Raw genomic sequence first — 21,494 nt, 5'->3', positions numbered from 1 at the left:
ATTTTATTGATAGAAGAAAGTGCACAATTGAATTATATTTCTGTAAGCCTGGCAAGGATGGACTCACACCTGCATTGATCTGCAAAGGTAGATCATAAAAAGGTGGATCTCAATTTGTGGAAGATTGAGTTCAACCTTAAATTTAGTCCTAAAGGCCAATTACCTACCTTTTCTTCAGTAAGTGTTTCTGAGATTATTTGCCATTGCCACAGAAAGGTTAAGTAGCACAGCTGACTGAAAAGTGCAGGAGGCTCCTTTAAAGTCTAAAGAGGTAATTAATTATCAGTTTAAAAATATGCTCCTTCACTTCTAATTTTTTTTTTTAATAAAAAACGTTTGGTACTATCTGCTTTGTTTTAGTGTTGTACGACGCCACAAGGGCTTTATCTGGCAGAATATATGAAGTCAAGTGGCAAGCGAGTCTTTATGTGACATGAGAAATATACATCCTTTGTGGACAAACAGGGTAAAAACTGAACAATCAGAACTAAGGAATTAATATTTTTTTTCTTTTAGTGCCTAGTTACATCCATATAAACTATTAGATAAGCAAAGAGGCTAGATCTAAACTACAGCTTTTTCAGATTTATTTTCAGAAGAGGTTTTTCCGAAATTTGGCCTATCTACACTGGGCCAAATTTTGGAAAAATCGCCCTCTTTTGGAAGATCCTTTCTTCCTCATGGAAGCGTGTTTGCACTTCTGGAAGAAAAAAAAAAGGCGGAAGAGAAAATGCGTTCCCTGGACGCAGCAGAGTTTTTCCAGGATACCTCTGGTATCCTGGAAAACCCCCACAGTGTAGACATACCCAGCGTGAATCAAGTCATCGGTAAATTGTACATACTTCAGGTTCCAACGTCACACAGCGCTGAAATGCTTTGGCAGCACCATCATAGTCTTCCAACGCTAAATAGGCACAACCCAGGGAAAACCACACACCTAACTAAAAAAAAAAACACACAAAAAGGAATTCAGTATGTACATTCTGTATGAAAGAATTAAAGTTTCCTCTATGCTCAAATCCATATATTTCTTGTTGTTTTAGAACACTGTGTGCTGTATTTAAAGCCCTTTAACTTCCAGTTTTTATTTTGTTTAGAATTTTTCAGTCTATTACATTTGTGATACTGTACCCTGTATTCTTCACAGTGATATAACAACAGGATTACAGAGTAATGATGATGCCTTTTGTAAAAAACAAATCACGTGAGGTACCGTCAGAAAATTATGGTTTGCCAAATAGGATTATCCAATTTATATGCATGAATTGTTTTTGTATCTGAAGTTTCAATATTGACTAGGGATCTGTAATTCTAATGAGCTTATTCTTTCAGATACAGCCAGCCTTTCAGATACAACGATGAAGTCACATGGGGCAGATGGCCCCTCAACAAAGACAATGGCCTGTGGGACAGCTTTACCTTCCTGTGGGTGTTTTGGCCAGCCTGTAAGCAATGGTTGCTATAATTCTACAAAGACATGTGACCAGAACTCATGTCTCTGGACTCCATTTTGGGATCTCAGTATTTTTCCATAAATCAGTCTGGGAGCCACGTTTTGAAACAAAGGGTTCCTGCCATATGCTAAAGCTATGTAAATAGGGCTCTACTAAGTTCACGATCATGAAACACGTGTTAAGGACTATGAAATCTGCTCTTTTGTGTGCTTTAACCCTATAAAGATTTCTTGGGGAGAGATGACCACTTCTCAAACAGGAAGTCCTCATCCAAAAGTGAGTTGCAGGGGAGTCACTAGGCTATTTTAAGGGATCGTGGTATTACCATCCTTACTTCTGTGCTGACTTCAAGTTGGATGGCTGGAGAGCAATGGCAGTTGACTGGGCACTCATCCCAGAAGTCAGCACACCACCAGCAGCAGTACAGAAGTGTGGCAGTAGCAAACCATACCACCTTTCTATGCTGCTGCCTTCATAGTTGGGTGGCCAGAGAATGGCAGCTGCTGACTGAGGTTCCAGCTCTGCAAAGCAGTAGCACAGAAGTAAGGGTGTCAATACCATAACATGCCACCCTTTTTTCTCCCCTGATACTGCTGGCAGCAGCTCTCTCCTTCAGAGCTGGGCTCCTGGTCAGCAGCTGCCACTCCCCAGCTGCTCAGTTCTGAAGGCTATGCCACTGCTAGCAGTAGCACAGAAGTAAAAGTAGCAGTAACGCCACTGCCCTGACAACTCCTGAGACAGGACACTAGAGAATGAGCATAGGACTCAATGGACAAGAAGACTGGGACAGGAGCCAAGTGGGGCAGGGGGGAGAAATGAGAGAGATCAGACAAGGAACCAGAGAGTGAGGGGAAAATGGGACAGTATAAGCAAAGATTTGGAGTTCTCTGAAATCAGACTAGGAGATCTGAGAAGGAGGCTGGGACCAGAAGTTAATGGGACAAAGAATGTGGGCCAAAGGGTGGCCACAGGCGAAGAAAGAAAGACAGATCAGACAAGTGGTCAGAAAGATAAAGTCAGGGTTGGTGGGCAATGAGACTATGACTTGGATGAAAAGCCTGATGAGTGGAGGCTGGGACTGAATAAGTGAGGAGAATGAGATGGCGTGAGGAGCCAGAGGTGAGGAAGATATAGGTTTGGGACAAAGACAGTGACAGGCTGTGTGGGGCTCAGACACAATGCTCAAGCTCGGAGAAAAAACAGGCAGAAGAATTGACGCCTACTAGAGCACACTCCCCTCCTGAGCCTGAAATGGAACTCAAGACTCCTCAGTCTCAATATTCTTTGCTGTATCCAAGTATCTGTGAAACCCACAGGTAATGAGTCCCATTCCAATCTCATGTTTTTCACAGGGTTCTGGAAGGAAGGAGAGACTACTGTCTGCTTCATTTATTGCATAATCTGGAAATTTTATAGTAAATTAGGAAGCTGATTGCATGTAAAGAAAGAGCAACCTCATGGTTAAGACAGTTAAAACGCTACACTGGAAAATTGGATTCTTTCTGCCAGAGTTCCTATTTGATGCTAGTCAACTAACTTACACCAAACTTTCCACAGTCACTAATTGTGTATTCCTCATTTTCTGGGCACCCAATGTGGCACTCTCTACGGTCTAATTTTGAAGATGTGATGAGCACTCAACTGAAACTGAAGTCAATGGGAGATGTGCTTTGAATGACTTAAGTAAATCAGGTCTTCAGAATTTCAATTTGGGCAGCCAACACTTAGCTGAAATTTTGACCTTAATTTCTGTGCCCCCATTTCTCAACCATGCTGTTGAAAAAACATCATTTGAGAAGCACTCAGATAATACTAAGTGACTACTGTCAGAGAAAATATGAGGAAATATTTCGCTCTCTCGCCATAGCAGGAGTTGAATAGTGTGAAGTAAATAAGGCACTGAGACACAGTGGACAAGGAGAAAACAAAATATCGAATAGCTGTTTAATAAATGAGAAACCTTAATATTATTTTAACAGTTTGTGTGGGATTATATATAAACTCAGAAGAGCTAATTGAAAGCACAGATACTTAAAGCACCTGATAAATACACTGTTCGACCTGTATGCTGGGTAAAATAAGTAGATATGGGCTATGGGGTTTTCTAAGTGATGATGCTATACGGCTTCATGCCTCTATGACATCATATCGGGGCAAAGCAGCCAATAAGCATATCCAGTATCTGGGTTGTTTAAAGAATTTCCAGGAGGATGCATACCGACTTTCTGACTATTATTCATACCCATGTCACTTCTAGAATAGACTATTAAAATGTACTCTGAATGGGGCTATATCTTAAAACAATCTGGAAACTGAAGCTGATGCAGAAATTTATTTCCCTGGCAACTGAAGTATCTTACTGAATGCATAAAAGATCAGTACTCTAAGATTTGCACTCACTGTTTCTGGATTGATAGGTGGAATCCAAGACGATTTTCAAAAGGAATGAAGGACCAATGAAAATTAGATGACTAATTTCCATATGCACTTTTGAAAAATTCCTCCCAAGGAGTTGTCCTTGACCTGTACATTTTAAAAAGCTTAGGATTCACCTAAGGAGCTGCTAAAAATCTTGGCCACAAGCTTTAGTAATGGCCATTCTGACCACTATAGAAAGTGGCCTTTGAAGTTTTTATGTGTCTTTTGTAACTCTTAATTTTCTTTGATCCTCTGGTGTATTGAGGTAACATTTATCTGTCCTTTGAACATCTAGGAAGAATCATGGACTTTCTCTGTGTGTTTCTGATGTCAGTGATGTCATTTTTGACTAGGATGAAAAGTGAACTTGTTAAGATGCTAATTTAAAACTGATTGAGAGTATTCTGTGCAGAAAGAAGAATTCCTCTTTGTTGGAAAGGACATCAAATCTGACAACTCTGCTGGCTGATGTAATAATTGCTCAGAGGAAAGCGAATGAGAAGTAGTGCAAGGCAAACTTTGTCAGAGATTCAAAAATAATTTTGTGAAGGCTTGTGCAACTAGGTTAATGTTCCTTTTTGGCAATAACTTATTGGCTTGTGGTCCAAGTCTGTCTACTGATTAGAAAAACAGAGATGAGAATAAATTGCAAAGACTTGATTTAGGGCAGATACTGTCACAGGAGGATAATTTAGGCTCAGATCTATGTGATACCCAGTGATCAGGAAGCTCAAGGCAAGTTTAGAATAAGATCTTAACCCAGTTTGCTTATCTAAGTTCATTTTGCCACTGCCAATCAGTACAAGGCTGACTGATTTTCCAAGGGAGATTCTTAAGAATAAGACTACTTTTATTGAACTGTTAGAAGCTTTGAAATCCAGTTGCAGTTGATGGCAAGCTGACTTGCAGAGAGATACTGATATATGACTTATTTGAAGGCTCTCTAAAACCCATGCAGGGTAGCATGCAAAGTTATATGAGCCAAATGATTTGGTCTGCTACTTCCAGAAAAGTGCTTGCAGAGTTGTTATAGCCATGTTGGCTCCAGGATAGTAGAGGACAAGGTGAGTGAGACAATATATTCAATTGGACTCACTTCTGTTGGTGTAAGATAGCTTTTGAGCCAAAGAGAACTCTTCTTCAGCTCTGGAAAAGGTATTCAAGTATCACAGCTAAATAGCAGTGAACACAAAAGGTGGAAGCAATTTTGAGGCTTCTCAAGTTAACTCAACTATCACCCTTCGTTCTCCATCTAATTCACATGTTGTAATTCTACTTGAGAAGTGAGTCAGTAGCATGAAGTGGATTGCACATGTGTCAGGAGTTCTCACTTGCAGATTATTCAGTTGCCATCTGTCACTGGAATGGCCAGAACCCATAGTAGCAAGACTCTGGCTGTGAAAACTTAAGCCATTTCTGGTCTCAAACTCAAAGACCTGATTAAGGAGAATATTCAATTTCCTTGCCTAAGAAATCTTTGGGAACACTGGAGAACACAGATTTTAAAAACAGAGAATATGTCATTTATCTAGTTCAGTGTTTCTTAAACTTTTTAAGACTGAGGAACACCAACAATTTTTTTTAAATGAGGAACACCAAGGATTTTTTGTTGAGAAAAAAAACAAACAAAAAAGCGTGGCCATTTTGAACGCTGTTGTTCACAGTTTAAGAAACACTGATCTGGTTGAATTATTCATCATTTTGAGAGGATTTATTAATGTGCTTTATCCTTGTCTTAAGGAGTCAAAATTTACAGTTCTTCCAAGATACTATGGAAAAAGAGAACTAACTTTTGAAGGGATACATTTTAGGCAGATCTTTAGAAGACAATGGAGTATGAAAATCTTAAGTATCCAGGTAGAAAAAACCCAAATATGTGACTTTGTCCAACATGTCTCAAGCAATTTGCCTCTAATTCTTAGGTAGAGCATCTTGAGGAACAGGAATTTTCTCTTTCCTATGTGCAGAAAAGCTGATCCTTTTTATTTTTCTTGGATTGGCCTTCATTTCAAGCTTTCTTTTGGATGGAACACAGAAAATGAAGAGGAGATCTCAGCAGAACGCTTGTTAGTTTCACGCTGTAAGAAATAAAGCTTGTTGCCCTTTATTAACCAAGACTGCTCTTGCCTTCAGTGGGAATTTTGCCCTAAATGTTTTTTCTCCCTTTGCATTTCCTGTGGGAGATAGGGAGTTGGAAGAGAAGAATGGATTCCCCCCGCCTTTTTTTTTAAAGCTTTTAATTTGTATATAGTTTGAGTGACATTGAATCCTTGTAAGAATCAGAATCAGGTGCTCAATCAGAATCAAACATGTTATTTAAGCATTAAATCACTTTGGAATTTAAATTTTCAATGCTTCAGGAAAATATTTTCCTACTAGAATTAAGATGATTTGTTTGTAGAGAGCTACAATTACTAGTGATGGTTTTGGTAGGAATCTGTGGAAAGACAGGAGATTTGGAGGGGGAAGGAATTATATTGCATCTTCTCAAGGATCTCAGGAACAGTTGGAGAAGCACAATATATAGATAGGTAACACACATAATAGTAGCACCCCCCCCCCCAAAAAAAAGATACTTGAGAAAAATATAGCTCTGTAAACGGAGAGGTAAGTGTGGGTAGGTTCTGACAAGACACTCACCTTTGGAAAGACAAGTAGAAGTCCTTTGTAATACAAATTGCAGACAGAGATTCTGATTTGCAGAGAAGTAAGAAAATATGAAAGATAGCATTGTAGTCCATGCTTGCAGGACAGTGCTGGGCAATCTATGGCCCACATGGCACAAGCAGCCCATCAGGGTTCTATGTGCAGCCCATGAGACATTTTGTAATTCATTGCCCAGGTGTATGGTTGCCAGATTCCTCTGGTTTCCATTCACAAATTTCCCCCTCATCAACATTACTGAAGTGACATGAACTGAATTGAGGTGGATGCTGACTGCACACAACACTGACAATGAGAGCTGTGTGCTCCCTGTACATCCAATCAATGCAAACTGCAAACTGCAAATACACAAGCACAGCTAGAAAAGTTACTCTATCCTGGGAGACCTTCATGTGGCCCACTGAGGTGAAGGGCCATTCATGCAGTCCACTCACTAGCCTAGGTTGGCCATCACTGATGCAGAAAATATGGATTCAATTTACAGCTCTGCACAGACTTTTTGTGAGATCTTAGGCAAGTCACTTAATATCTGTGCCTCACTTCCCTCTCTATATATTGGGGGTAATAGTAATATCTCCCAATCTGTGTCTCTCTTGACTATTTAGATTGTAAACTATATGATCATTCAGTGCCCAACACAGCAGTGTTCTGATCTTGACTGGGGTCTTTAATACTACTCTAATGCAAATTACCATCACCACTACTAGTACAACAGTGATCATGCATAAGTGTATGAGTATCACGGGGGTCACGGATTCTGTGACTTTCCAGGACCTTTATAACTTCCACAGTGGCAGGGCTGGAAGCTGCTCCAGTCTCACAGATACTGGAGCAGCAGGCCAAGACTGAACAAGTGGGGGAATGATGGGGGTTTGGTAGGTGTGGGTATGTTTAATCAGCCTGAACAGTGGCCTGGGGCCTTTCTGGAGGCTGCCAGAGGTTAACCACCTACAGTGCTCCTACTATCGGCCTCCTACTCAAGTTATCTTTAGTAAAAATTAGGAAGAGATCACAGCTACCTTGCTGCCTGCAACCTGCCCACTACTCTTATTAAAAATACCCATGACAGAAACTTAATCGTAAACAACAATGGCAGAGAGAGACCAAGCAATTGTAGTTCACTTAGTAGAGACTGCTGTAGACAGATTAAATTGTATCTGTTGGTCTTAGAAGTCGGATAGAACAGTGCAGAAGGCCAGTTTTATTCAAACTTTCCTCCACATCAGGGAAAATGGTTACAAACTGAAGAAAGTGGAACAATAAGGCTGCCAGCTGCTTCACAGATGAAGGTAGCTTAAGGTCACAGATGCTAAATTACTGGTCTTAAGTTCTTATAAATGGCTCCAGAACTTTCTCTTGCACAGCTGCCTCTGTGGCAATGGAAAGATCTTAACAATTTTCCATGTAAGCTGCATTAGAAAAAGCTTTTGGTATTGCCAAAATAAGCAGGTGAAATGTGTTCTTATAATGCTTGGGAGATATGCTGAAGCATTTATAGACTCCAACACAAAAAATGTTGAATTAGTGATACAGCAAGAATATTTTCAATATACTATGTAACAAACAAATTGAAGATTAAGCTGAAAAATAACTTCAGTGGAAATTATTCAATTTATTTTAGTCTCACTTGTAAAAAAAAGTACTGTTGAAATTCAAGTTTATCTTACTGAATAATTGTCATCACATGTAATAAAGTTTAAAGTAGAGCAACTGTCACTGGCAATGCATTGTTTTATTTTCCCTGATAAAATCAAGTGAAAGAAACAAGGTTATGGAGCATGAACCCAAATCTTGGAGCAAGGTTGCAGATGCTTTCTATTTTTGGGAGGGTGGGGGCAAGAGGGACAGCAGATGAGGCAAGAGAGGTATCAAAAAGAAAACTAGCTACATCTAAGAAAAAAATATATTAAATTGCTGAAAATGTCAATTAATTCCACTGTAGTAGTATAGGAACGCTTTACTATAAAATGTACTATCTTCTTTGGATCCCAGGTAACATTTTTCACTCACCTACTTTCAGCCAAAGTACTACAGATTAGATAGATCTAACAATCCTTTCCAAATGAGCCACAGGTTCAGTTTTAACAATGATCTTCTAGTGTCTCTCAAAGTCTCAGGCTGGAAAGTGAACTATTTAAAGTTACTATCGCCATTCTATCCGTGTACTTTTACTCAGATTTTTTTTAAATTTGCTTGTAGGTCTTCATACTTATATTTCCTGGCACAATGACATGAATACATTTCTTTCTTTTTCTTTTCAGGTAACTTTTAAAAACAAACAAATCCTCAGGCAGAAACAGTTATCCTAAGCAGTTAAGTGCTTTGATTACTACAAAGTGGTAATTATCTTGTGGATTAAAATAATCAGGGCCTATTAATCTTTTTCTTCAAGTTATCAATCAACTCTTGCAATACTCTACCTTTCTCTGTGCTAAGTATTTTCAAAGTCACTTATTTATTTCCTACATCTTTGATGTACCTCACATTTCTAATTTTCAAAAACCTCATCCACACAGGAGGAGGATTTGTTGGTAGGTGACACATCAGGTTGTTGGATGTCTGGGTCATCAGTAATCTGCCCTTCCTCTGCCTCAAGATCTTCTGTTGGAGGTGGTGAAGGGCATTGGTGAGCATATGTGAGCAGATCTTTGAGCTGATGTTAGGAGTCCCGTTGACCTTTGTTGTGGAGGAGCCCAATGGCGGTATGGGGACCAGCAGGATTGATGCTGAGGATGGTACAACCAATCTGGATGCCATTGGGCATGGTGAGAATACCATGGTCAATGTACATCATAAGATGTGTGGGCTCATGTTGGGGAGGAGTGTTGAGAAAACACTCCTACCATCATCATGGTAGTCCCTACAATGAGATAAAGTAGGTTATCGAGATGAGAGAGGGGAGCCTCGTATTGATGGGGGGGAGCAAGAGCGATGTCTTGATACAATCTCATAAGGAGACCTGACTTTCGGTTCTGAGTCTGGCACAGTATGCATTGCAGTATGGTCTTGTCTGCCTGCTGAGGAATGGTGTTAGCTTAGTGCGATATCGAGATTCTCAGTGCTGGTAGTGCAGACTCTGGCTTTGGTGTGCGAGGCAAAGGTCTGGTGAATTTTGACCTAGCCTTCCTCCGTGCCAGGGTAATGGTCAATGCCAGAGGCGCCTGGAGTACTGGCAGTGCCAAGGACGTGTCCGAGTCTTGGGTTCCTGATCTTCTCAGTGCCAGGATAGTTGGTGTTGCATTCTATTAACATCGCGATTTGGGTTCTGTGACTGATGCCGCATGGAGTCTTTCAGTACCTGACATGCCTGGCTTATCTCCTGTGCTAATTCATGGCGGGAGCGAACAAGGTGGCGAGGTTTTTCTCTTTGACTGAGGCTTAGGTGCGGGAGAGCTTGACGGGTTCCTCAGAGGGGAAGAAGCCTCAGAACGATTAGTGCCTTCCTTGTTTGACTGATGCTTGAGTGCTTTGTCAAACAACATACACTGTCTCAGCTCTCTATCATTGCAAGCCCTGGCTGTGAGGCTGCGGCAGTGAATGCATTTCTGGGAGACATAAGTCTCATCCAGACAGCGAATATAGTCAGCATGGCTGTCAGACACAGGCATGGGGTCCCAGCATTTCTTACATTTATTTAAACCGAGAGAACCCAGCATTTTGTCGCTCAATCATAGAATCATAGAATCATAGAATAACAGGACTGGAAGGGACCTCAAGAGGTCATCGAGTCCAGCCCCCCGCCCTCAAGGCAGGACCAAGCTCCACCTACACCATCCCTGACAGATGTCTATCTAACCTGTTCTTAAATATCTCCAGAGAGGGAGATTCCACCACCTCCCTTGGCAATTTATTCCAATATTTGACCACCCTGACAGTTAGGAATTTTTTCCTAATGTCCAATCTAAACCTCCCCTTCTGAACTTTAAGCCCATTACTCCTTGTCCTGTCCTCAGAAACCAAGAGGAACAAATTTTCTCCTTCCTCCTTGTGACACCCTTTAGGTATTTGAAAACCGCTATCATGTCCCCCCTTAATCTTCTTTTTTCCAAACTAAATGGTCTTTTCCTTAGTTGTCCTAGTCTTTCTTTCTCTCAGAAGGCCTGAAGTGGTCTGACGCTCACTGCACGTTGCCCATGAAGGACTGCGCAACAGCTAACTATGACTTCTAATTATTTACAAGAAACTCTTTTTTGGTAGTTTGTTTGTTTGTTTTTGAACTATTAAAAGAAAAACATGGGGAACAAACAGTTAACTAAGTTTCCATCCACAGATAGTAAGAGAAAAAGAGAGAGATTGGAGCTGTGTCTGCAGCCGAGGGTGGCAAGAAGGAATTGAAGGGAGTTGGGCAGGGTGTGCGCAAATTCCAAAGGCACAAATGGAACGCGTTGCTGTCAAGCATGCGTGGCCCATCTAGAAACTGCTAGAAAAGTTTCTGATCTGCAACGTGGAACAAGCCCAACACCAACAGTGGAGCACCCATGGGGACATCACTTGAAGAAACACTCTTGGTTACACAATGACGACAAAGGTACCAGAAATCATAATCTCTAGAATTTAAAGGATTAGATTACTTTACTGCTTGTACCTGTTGGTACCCTCTTTTCTCCAAATGCACAGTACCCTAATTCTCACAACAAATCAAGGCTTTTTTGTTGATGCTCACTCTTCCCTTATTTCTTGTAGGTGGTTTTGGGGAGAAGATTCCAAATTTCCTTCAATCCCCTGGAATCAAGAGATAGATCTTTGACACTTGGAAAGAAAGCTCCATTTTGCTATACCAGACTTTTTCAGCTCATCTGCTTGGTGCGGGGTTCTCAGCTACAAACTTGTTTCTGGATCTTACCTGGACACACAGATCAGATGACATTCTATTTTCCTGCTACTACTTTACTTTGTGGAACCTTCTCCCTTTCTGTACTATCTCACGCAGACTGTGTTGCTAGGAGAGCCCTGCATGCTCAGTGACATTTCTTATCTGTTTTCTGTTTATTGTCAAACTGCAAGATCTCTTCACAAAGGACCAGAATGGGGTTAGCTACTACACAGGGGGAGGGATAAGCCATTGAAGTGCCACCCTTTCTTTCTGCTGTCATAGTCAAAATTCCTCAAACTCACCCAAGGGCAAAAACTGTATTGGCCTAGAACCACTTGCCAGCCAAGAGACGTGCAGAAGTCACAAGTCCAAGACAAGTTATGGGGTATGAACCGTGGGTGTGTCTCCCATGTTTGTTCAAGAACTCTAGCAGTCCTCTGTGAGGCACAATGCCTGCTGGAAAGTATGGACATAGGTTTTTAATGGACAAAACCCTTTTTCGAAAACTACGGTCTTCCTAAAAAAAGGAGGTTTATGCAGTTTTTTGAAAAAGGGGTTTTCCCTGAAAAAAAACCCCAAACAAACAAAAAACCGCGTGCAGACTTTCACTTTTGAAAAACCCGCTTTCGAAAAAGTGATTGGAAGATATGCAAATTTGCACCAAATTTGCATATCTCCTTTAAAAAAAAACAACGGCATCTAGACATGCCCTAAGTCTGAAACATTTAGTGGCAACCATAAGCCTGTCACTTTCCAAAATAATAGTAAACTGCAGCAGAAACTGTTTCTTTAGTAGGTAAATACTTCTATGTCCCTAGTCAATACTGAGAAATAATTATTACATGAATTCATGAATATACAGTTCATTAGTGTATCAACTGCATTTTAATGCAATTAGCCAGGATAGTCCAGAGATTTGTTTCCAACTCATTTGAGCAATCCAATTATTCTATATTAAGACAACTCCAGTTCTTTGGTTTTCCCTTGATCTAGTTCCTACCAGTCGTGTTTGTACCATTCTCTACTGAAAATGGCTATCTGGTTTAGTTTCATTTGCAGGGTCTTGGCATTTTGGGGGACAGAGGGGATGCAACAAGCACAGTCTTAATTTAATCACAAGACCTGCATAGGAGGCTTGTACATGTCTATTCCCCCATTATGCTGCTTCTAGACAGAGCTTTAGTCTCTCCCATGAAGTTGAGCAATATTTAACACATTAATAAAGTGCAAACTGTTATTCTGATCATTTACAAACACAGTTAACATGCTTTTAAATTCTGAAAACTACATTTAAAAACACAATTTAATTAAAATGCGAACTTTAAAAACCATATTTGTTTTTGTTTCCCAACCTGCATAGGATTAATCTTCACTGAGCGTTCAAAGCACTCCACACATTGTCTGAACTCTTTGTTGCGAAGATAAAGGAGTCCCTTGGAGCGTTGGGCCCGGGCACTGCGATGCTTCGATAACTCCCAAGCCTTGTCATAGTAGAGGTGATCTTTAAGAACATCACCAAGCAAACAATATAATCCTGGTGTTTCCTTTTTTTCTAGCTCTTGCCTCAAGATGTCTTCTGCCTATTATATAAACAAAAAGCAAAAGAGCCCCTTAAGAGAATCCATATATTACCATTTTCTCACAGATTTTTCACACTGGTGGTTTCTCGCACAATCTAAGAAAAAGACAAGAAATCTGAAAAACAAACAGTATCTTAAGCATAGTCTGTGTCAGAGAAATCCTTGGAAAAAATGCTCCATAAGTTTTTACATTTTGTAAAACCCACAGACAAACATTTTAGTGCTGTTATTAAAATTCTGTTCATGCCTGCATGAACTTTAAGGTATGATTTACTTATGTTAAATCCTAAAGCCATATTTATTTTTATGCACCTTCAGTGCAGTAAAAGGAGTCGTTTCAGAGATGATTTTTTTCCACATTATTTTTCAAAGTAGTCAAGGTGAAATGTAAACTTACATTTTCAAGCAGAGGAGTACATGAAAAGGGGAATTCTTCCCCAGTAAGATTTTGAAACTTGGTACAACCCAGAAGCATCTCTGTGTCAAAATGGGATTTTACTTCTTAATATTGGGGGGGGGGGGGGGGGTAAATCAGTACATCAAAGCTGCACATAACTGTTCTCCATTTCATATTTCAACTGCATCTTCTACCCAACAAGCAAATACCAAATCTGGAAATTCAATCTTTAGCTCCTACATGGTAGCATACTGCCACTACTATTAGGCTACTGAGCAGGCCCTTCCTGCTCTTTTTTTCTCCACTGTCTGAATCCCTCATTAAGTGTCCTCAATGCTTATTCCATTTCCTGATCTCTAATTTGCCCTTCTGGAGGCAGTGCTTCCAACATGTTATGTTATTTCTCCATTTCCTCTTGACTGTCACTGCTGTTGTTCTACAAAATGAACAAATAAAAACCATATTTTAATCTAAATGTAGGAGATAAAAATTACTCAAATAAGTAACATTTAAAATGCAAGTTTCAGAGAAACTGCAGGCTTTTGGAAGAGAGATTACATGCTACAGTACCCACAAGATCTGTTAAAACTGAGCTGTTAGCAATACCTTTTATAACTCTGCCTAATTCTCCTCAGTGGAAGGTCACCGTCTGTTTCTAACGTCAAGGTTTAAAAAAGACACTTATGCCTCCTTTGTTTCACTAATAAATAGACAGTTGTCTGTCAACAGCAGCAGTCCAGCCAGAATTTTACCATTCCTAAATGTAACCTCAACACATAACACACAGATATTAGCAGCATCATACATACTTAAACTCAGCATATGCTCTCTATTTGAAAGGATCGGTTTAAGATTATGGCTGAGTCCAACAAATCCTACCACAGAGCCAAGGTTGAGCTCTATAATTATTGAGTTTATTAAGGTTGAGTTTATTATTAATCACGCTCCCCTGAAGTATGTCATTCCATCTACCTATATAAGAACAACCATACTGGGTCAGACCAAAGGTCCATCCAGCCCAGTATCCTGTCTTCTGAGAGTGGCCAATGCCAGATGCCCCGGAGGAAGTGAACAGAACGGGTAATCATCATCCTGTCATCCATTTCCAGCTTCTGACAAACAGAGGCAAGAGACACCATTTCTACCCATCCTGGCTAATAGCCATTGATGGACTTAACCTCCATGACTTTATCTAGTTCTTTTTTTTAACCCTGTTAAAGTCCTGGTCTTCACAACATTATACCTATAGAAACTACACTGCTGATCTTTATGTAGGAATGATTCTTTCCTCTTCTGTTTTAATCAAACCTTCTCCACCCTCAGATAATCTCTACAGAATTCGATCAGAAAAAGTGGCTACTATGAGTTCTGTCCCTCTCAGTCTTGAGCATACAGGTTAATCTTGGACCATTAATAGAATTCAAAGAGCCCTTTCAAGAACTTGTAAAAGAAAGAGTACTTTCAAGGATTTCCCTTTGAGATATTTTCTCTCTAGTATATTAAGACGACATTCTTACTGTCATCTACAATAAGTAAAGATTTAGCAAAACGTAACCATCTACAAATAAGGAAGGCCATATGGAGAAAGGAATTGTTTAGGGTTGTATAGGAACATAATTGGAAACTAGTTTCAAATTAAGAAGCAAAAAATTGTAGGCTGAGTCTCAGGAGAAACTGCTGATCAGTAGTGGAATAGTTTTCCAAGGGAAGCTGTGAAATCTGTTAGAGACATTTACAATTAGACTGTACAAATGATGTGAAAAATATTCCTTCGTAAAGAACCCTGACCTGGCAGAGAAAAGGACTAGATAACAGTTTTGCTCCCATCTCTAACTTTTATGACTGTGGTTAAATGGATAAATATTGACAACAGATCTCAAAGATAAATTAAAATAGTTGCAGTAATAGCAGGTAGCATCAAAGTACAGGCCTTTAAAAAAAAAAAAAAAGACAGACAAATTCTGCTGTGACTAGCAGCTAGGAGGTGAAAGGGGAATTGCATGCTGCTCCCTTACTTCATCCTGTGTAAGACACTCCCCAAAACAGTCTCTGTATCATAGTGCCTAGTACTGTTATACACTACATAAACAGGCCAGCCATTCGCTAATTACTTTTTACATTTAAGTATGCAAAAACAGCATGTTCTGGCTTCAGTTTACAGGGATTCATTGCCAACATAAATATTTCAGCTAGCAGATAAAGCAGAGTAATTAAATATAAAATGCTTCAGCTGTTCACCTTCCATATACATTATGCAGTTGGTTTTTCATTCTCTTTGTTCCTCTATTCCGCATAGGTCTAATGAAACTTATCAACACAAAATTTCAGATCTGTGTGGATTTTTAAAAAATTATTCTTTTGATCGGTCATATAATTCTGGATAATACTTTAAATCAAGGTTTCCTATTATGCTGTGCATTTTTATTAAGAGCAAAATTCCTCTCTTATAGTCTTGTAACAGATATAAAGAAATATGCTGCTCTTTGATGGGAACTGTGGTTCAGTAGAAAGAAAAATATTGGAAGCAAAATCCTTCACATGGATCTGAGAGGTGGTTTTCTCTTGCTGAGACCATAATTTAAATCGATGAAAAGTAATCGCTATGTGTTTCATTTCACGATTCATTTCACAATTTTAAATTTTTAAAGGTGACTTGAAATGTTACATAATTATCAATTACATCTAAATAAAATGAACTTTTGAAAAATATATTTTGAGCATGTCCCCAAACTATAAGCACCAGCAGGGTTCCCTCTAAGCCGTACATTTGTATGGCCAATCAGGAGAGATTCAAATGCTTCCCAGCAGATTAGCAGAGCGCCCATAGCTGGGTTTTGTTTCTATTGGTCATGCACAATCACACATGCCTTGGTGCACATAACATTCTGAACATAGATGGAAAACATCTGTACAGGGATGAAAAAGATTAGGGAACACTGGTCACAAGTTACTTTTCTTAATCTTTAGAAAGCTTCTTACATTTAACTTTAGAAAAAGATTAAATTTTTGTTAAATAAAAACTAAAATTACAGTTTCTTAAATATTGCTGACTTAAGATTTGGTTACAATTACATGACTTGGACAGGAGTGTCTAAGCTGAACTGAAATGAAAGCAAGAGCTCAGTTCACTACACATTTATTTAAAACATGAAGAAAGATATAAGAACAGCAAGCACTGATGTGTTGGGATACTATACAGAAAACAGAATATTAAGTATGCGAAGAGGGAACAACAAAGAACGTTTTGGTAGCTAGAAATGCCCAAATGGGAGGATTAGTTTTTGGTTCTCATTGCATAGACTCCCATGCATCCAGCTTAACAATGTCCCCAAAATAGGCTTCCTACTGTCAAATGTCTGCTCACATCATCTCTCCTTTTTACAGAACCTATTTTCTTTCCATTCACACTCACTCATTTAGTACAGTCTTAAATTATATATATTTTTGTACTTTGGCCTATCTGGTTTTAAATATATCTGACAATGACATTTTCATAATTTCCCTTGGGAATGAATTTGACAGCCTGCTAGAGGTAGTATGACAGAGTGGGTGAAGCATGAGAGTGGGAAAGCGAAACTCCCAAATTGTAATTCCTGTTTTGAAACTGACTGGATGCATACACTTGTCTCAGTTTCTTCATCTAAATAGAGGGAATACTTACCTGTCTCACAAGCCTGTTGTAAAGCATAATAGTAGTAGTTACATTTTCAAAGTATAACGCAAAAGATTATTTTATTAATTTATATACCAGCTTGATGTTGCCTTGAGGAAGCTTTTCCTGACTGATATTCTGGGGGTTGATTCAACCACAGATGGCACCCCGTCGACTCCAGTACTCCACTGGGTTGTGATGAGTAAGGGAAGTAAATGGGAAAGTTTCTTCTGTTGAGCTTCCATAGTGGGGACACTGCGGAAACTTGAGTAAAGGTATGTCAACTCCAGCTACAATGGTCACATAGCTGGAGTTGCTTATCTTAAGTCAACCTTCTCCCTTAGTGTAGACCTGGTCTAACTGTCCCATCTTTCCCCTCCCCATGTTCCTGTGCTCCATAGCATTTAATGATATTCCTTTTCTGCCACAAACAGCACAGACAGTGTTATAGATGTGCTGATCCAAAAATACATCAGGGAACACAAAGTTGCACAAAACTCTGCCAGAACACATGAAAACTTGTAGACATATATTTTGTGCTATGATCAACACTCTCCAAAACACACATTTCAAGAGCCACGTCTATCACAATATGTGGAATACTTTATCCAGTGCAGTAAATGCCCCAACAACAGTTACATGGCTAAAACTAGACAACCAGTGTGCTCTTGAATGAGCACGCACAGAAAAATGATAAAAGACAAAAGCACCCTAAAACATATGGGTGCATACTTTTCAGAAAGCAACCACTCTATATCTGACCTCTCACTCCTCATTTTTAAAGGAAATCTTCATAACTTCAAAAAATGAGCCTGAGAGTTTAAATTCCAACTTTGTTAGACATTAAACATAATGGACTGAATAGAGACATTGGATTTATGGTTTATTATAACTACCTATAATCCACTAACCACCTTATCCCCTACTCCCCTTGCATGGTTGAAGAGTCTTTGAAATGAGTTAACGTCTTAGGCTAAACAAACGGTTCCATTTGGTGTTTAGCTGTAACACTTAGAGCACATTTTCCAGACCTGAAAAAGAGCTCTATGTAAGTGTGAAAGATAGCCTCCATCACCAACAGACGTTCCTCCAATAAAAGATGCTACCTGACCCATCTTGTGTCTGTACTGCATAGGCAGTTAAGACTAAAAGGATAAAAGAGACTTCCCAGCGCTGCTCCCATGCATTAAATAACATTTTAAATATTTTGTGATTTTTCATTCATAGACTTTTCCTGTGGTGACAATGACATGTGGATTGCTGCCTCTGCAGCTGCAAACCTGGGCTCTGTTCCTGGCTTCCCCCACCACAGGGAGAAGCCAGAGGAAGAAATGTTCTAGGCTCCAGAATGTGAGGAGCCCCCACCCGATTCCAGGATCTTTCCATAGTCTAATAACCCTATTTCCTCCTCTCCCACATTCCTATTGTCTCCCTAAAATAGAAAATGGTCAGGGGGTGGTGGGAGGAACTTCCTATACAGGCTCCCTACAACTCTGTCCAAGGACAGAGCTATGGGGGGAATTCTCCTCATCCAAAGCAGTACCTATTTCATAAGCATCTATTGGCTTGTTACACTGGCACTCTGCAAGGTATACATTCACAGGTAAATCAAAGACTGGGGAAGGTGGGTGAGGAGCTAGGCTGGCACCTCACTCTCAAATCACATTTCCCACCAAACCTCCACCATCTCCTCTGATGGCTCACCAACCCTGGTGAATCATAGTGGGTTCAATGGCTGGAGCTAATGCAGGAAACAGTGAGGAAGGCGCTCTACTACTACCAGCCCTCATTTACCCTTCTGAACACATACTAAGCAGTGTGTAGGTGGCAAAGCAAAGAGGAAGTAGGGGGTGTAGAGCAACTAGCCAGCTGGCAAAACATGCACTTCTTTGGTGAAAAGGGGAGGAAGGGAAAAAGCAGGTGCAGGGAAGTGCTGGAGGCTAGCGGCCATTATTAGAAGGCTGGGGGATATTTTAAAACCTGATGCATCATTTGAGGATAAAAGGTCAAGGGACCATCAACTTTATAACCATACCCCTTTTCCTTATATTGATGCTCTTAGTGACATTCCCACATGGTATAAATGCAGCTCTTTAGTTTCCAGTAATATTGACAAGCTCAGTCCCCTGTCCTCGGCCTACTTTTTCACCACTTTCATGAAGATTGATGTCTGTTCTCCAATAGACCCATTAGAGCCGTGGTCCCCAACACGGTGCCCGCAGGTGCCATGGAGCCAGCGGGGGCATTTGTGTGCACCCGCCAAGTGCTCAGGGCTGGCCTGGCCCCAGGCACGTGGCGCATGCACGGTGCCAGAGCTGGCCCCGGACACATGGCATACGGTGAGCGCCGGCCCCGGGAGCGCCGCGGATTGGCCGCCCGCGCTCTGGGCGCTTGGCGGGGGAGAGCGCCGGCCCCGGGCGCGCGGCGCTTGGCGGGGGAGAGCGCCGGCCCCGGGCGCGCAAGTGTCCCCGCCTCCTGGTGCCCGGCAACCTCACATGGTTGGGGACCACTGCATTAAAGGAATGCAACAATGAAAAAATTGGAATGACAAAATCACAGTAAATATCAACACATTGGGTGTTCACATCATAAATTGCTCTTTTTGTGTAAAAGTCCTGTTTTGTTCCTTGCTTGACACTGTGTTGCTCTTTTGCTGGCTCACTTTATGATACCAGATTCCACTAATTATATTAGATTACGAAACAAACAAGTAAAAGAAACCTTGAAAACAGTTCAGTAAACTTTAGTAAACTCTTGCTCTGAGAAAATTATGCTGTTACTCCTTCAGCTATCATTTAGGATTTTCTCAAGCGTATTAGATCTAACACAACAGTCTAATAAATGCATCAATATCAACTGTAGCTCTACTACGCACATCCACTTCCGGATCACCATTGCTGATGTTTGTAACTATTTCGTCAATCAACAATTCAAAAGTAAGAATGACTCAGATGCTTAATATCCCTCCTCCCTTTAATATTCTCCAGTGTTTGGCCATTTTGTTAGTTTACTCAATGTTTTGATTATTCTAATTTTACAACAGAAATCCTGAGAACCAGGTAGAAAATCTTATCTAACAAAGCATGCTCTAAGGCTGCTCCATCCACTGAAAATATATTACACTAGGAGATTCTCATGCATTTCCACAAATGTTGTAATTGTCTTTTTAATAGGAATATTTCTTGCTGATAAAGCTCTCTATACTCCGCATTTAAATGTTTCTAATTTTGTCATTATGTTCTGCATCTAACTTTGCTTTCAGTACTGTTGCTACTTAGCACTTGAAAAATACAAAATGCTATGAAAGTGCTGTACAAACAATTTTGAAAGCAGTTTCCTGTGTCAGATAATCTGTCTGAATGCCATTTTCATAACTCCCTAAGGGCAGTTTGAGAATTTAACTAGAACAGAATGTGTTTCCAGGAAATGGAAAATATTGACCTCTACTTCTTTACTGTACTGAAAGAGTCCTCATAGTAGCATAGTATCCCCAAGGCACACAATGCATTTGGCAGTGAAACAGAACTGTCAGTTTATAATTACCAAGATCTAGATATTGGCCTAGTATAATTGGGAAAAGTTATGCAAGGCATCATAAATTATAGTTTATTTGTTTTAATTGACAAGTTATAATCTACTATATATTTGAGAGTGTGCTTGTGAGTCTGTTTGTTCAAGAATGCCTCCTAAATGGTGAGAGCTAGGACCACTAAATTTGGTATTGCAACTTCCTCTTACAAGATAAAACAAGGTCAGGGTTTGGATGTGTGAGGAGTGGGATGAATCTTCTCCCTCAACCTTCTGTACTAGACAGAGGAACGCGGCCATCTACAGCACGATGGCTGCCAGCCTAGCCACCAAAGGCCAAATCCGAACACAGGAACAGGTTCGGATGAAAATTAAGGAGCTGCGGCGTGCCTATGCCAGGGTGACAGGGGGCAGCTCCCAAAGAGGGGCAGACCCAGAGAGCTGCCCCTATTTTGACACCCAGGACCGCATCCTATGTCCCCCAGGTGGTCATCAACCCTGGGCAGAGGGCCCTGACCAGGGCACGGAAGAGGAGGAGGAGGAGAGCCAGGAGTTGCAGGAGCCCGCAGGAAGCGTGCTGCGCAGCCAGGACCCCCAAGCCATCTCAGCGGACCTGTCGCCAGTGTCATCCGGGGAGGCAACAACATGTGAGTGCCATCACTGTCCCCTTATGGGGGGGGAGGGGAAGGGAGACCAGAGACCACGCGTGTGGGCCTCGCTGACCATGGATCACGCAGCAACCCATGCACATGCCGTGCCATCCCATGGCACGTGGCCCCAGCTGGCTGCCACACAGGGGCCTTGGCCTGTTAGCCACATGTGTGTGTGAAGATACATGACATGCTCCTGACCCTGGGGTGGGACACAGCAGGACGCCCTCCCTCCACAAGCCACCTCTACACAGAGGCAGGGGACATCTACGCTCCCATACACCCCCCACATCCCCTTCACACTATATACAGAACAGGGGCATGGGTACAGTCCTGGG

At 40.8% G+C, this 21,494-nt stretch overlaps 1 protein-coding gene and 1 long non-coding RNA gene across 6 annotated transcripts in view; one reads left to right on the top strand and one right to left on the bottom strand.

The window, feature by feature from the left end:
- TTC27 (tetratricopeptide repeat domain 27) overlaps positions 1-21,494 on the bottom strand; it is a 174,602-nt gene that overhangs the window by 37,573 nt on the left and 115,535 nt on the right. For 2 of the 3 annotated variants that reach the window (XM_006131309.4, XM_025188780.2), the window contains 2 exons: positions 12,702-12,929; positions 843-941 (listed from right to left, as the gene is read on the bottom strand). In XM_006131309.4, coding sequence (XP_006131371.2) covers positions 843-941; positions 12,702-12,929 — 327 coding nt within the window. The remainder of the gene's footprint in view (positions 1-842; positions 942-12,701; positions 12,930-21,494) is intronic. The other variant, XM_006131310.4, reaches the window with a different exon arrangement.
- Positions 1-21,494, top strand: part of LOC102451684 (uncharacterized) — a 42,589-nt gene that overhangs the window by 20,213 nt on the left and 882 nt on the right. For 2 of the 3 annotated variants that reach the window (XR_012902858.1, XR_012902857.1), the window contains exon 3: positions 20,992-21,153. This is a non-coding gene — a long non-coding RNA (uncharacterized LOC102451684). Of the gene's footprint in view, positions 1-19,676; positions 19,915-20,991; positions 21,154-21,494 lie in introns of those variants that run through there. The other variant, XR_012902859.1, reaches the window with a different exon arrangement.

The sequence above is a fragment of the Pelodiscus sinensis genome, chromosome 3 (assembly GCF_049634645.1).
Source record: "Pelodiscus sinensis isolate JC-2024 chromosome 3, ASM4963464v1, whole genome shotgun sequence".
NCBI lineage: Eukaryota > Metazoa > Chordata > Testudines > Trionychidae > Pelodiscus > Pelodiscus sinensis.
The sequence above is the reverse complement of the archived record's forward strand: the minus strand, read 5'-3'. Positions and strand labels throughout refer to the sequence as shown.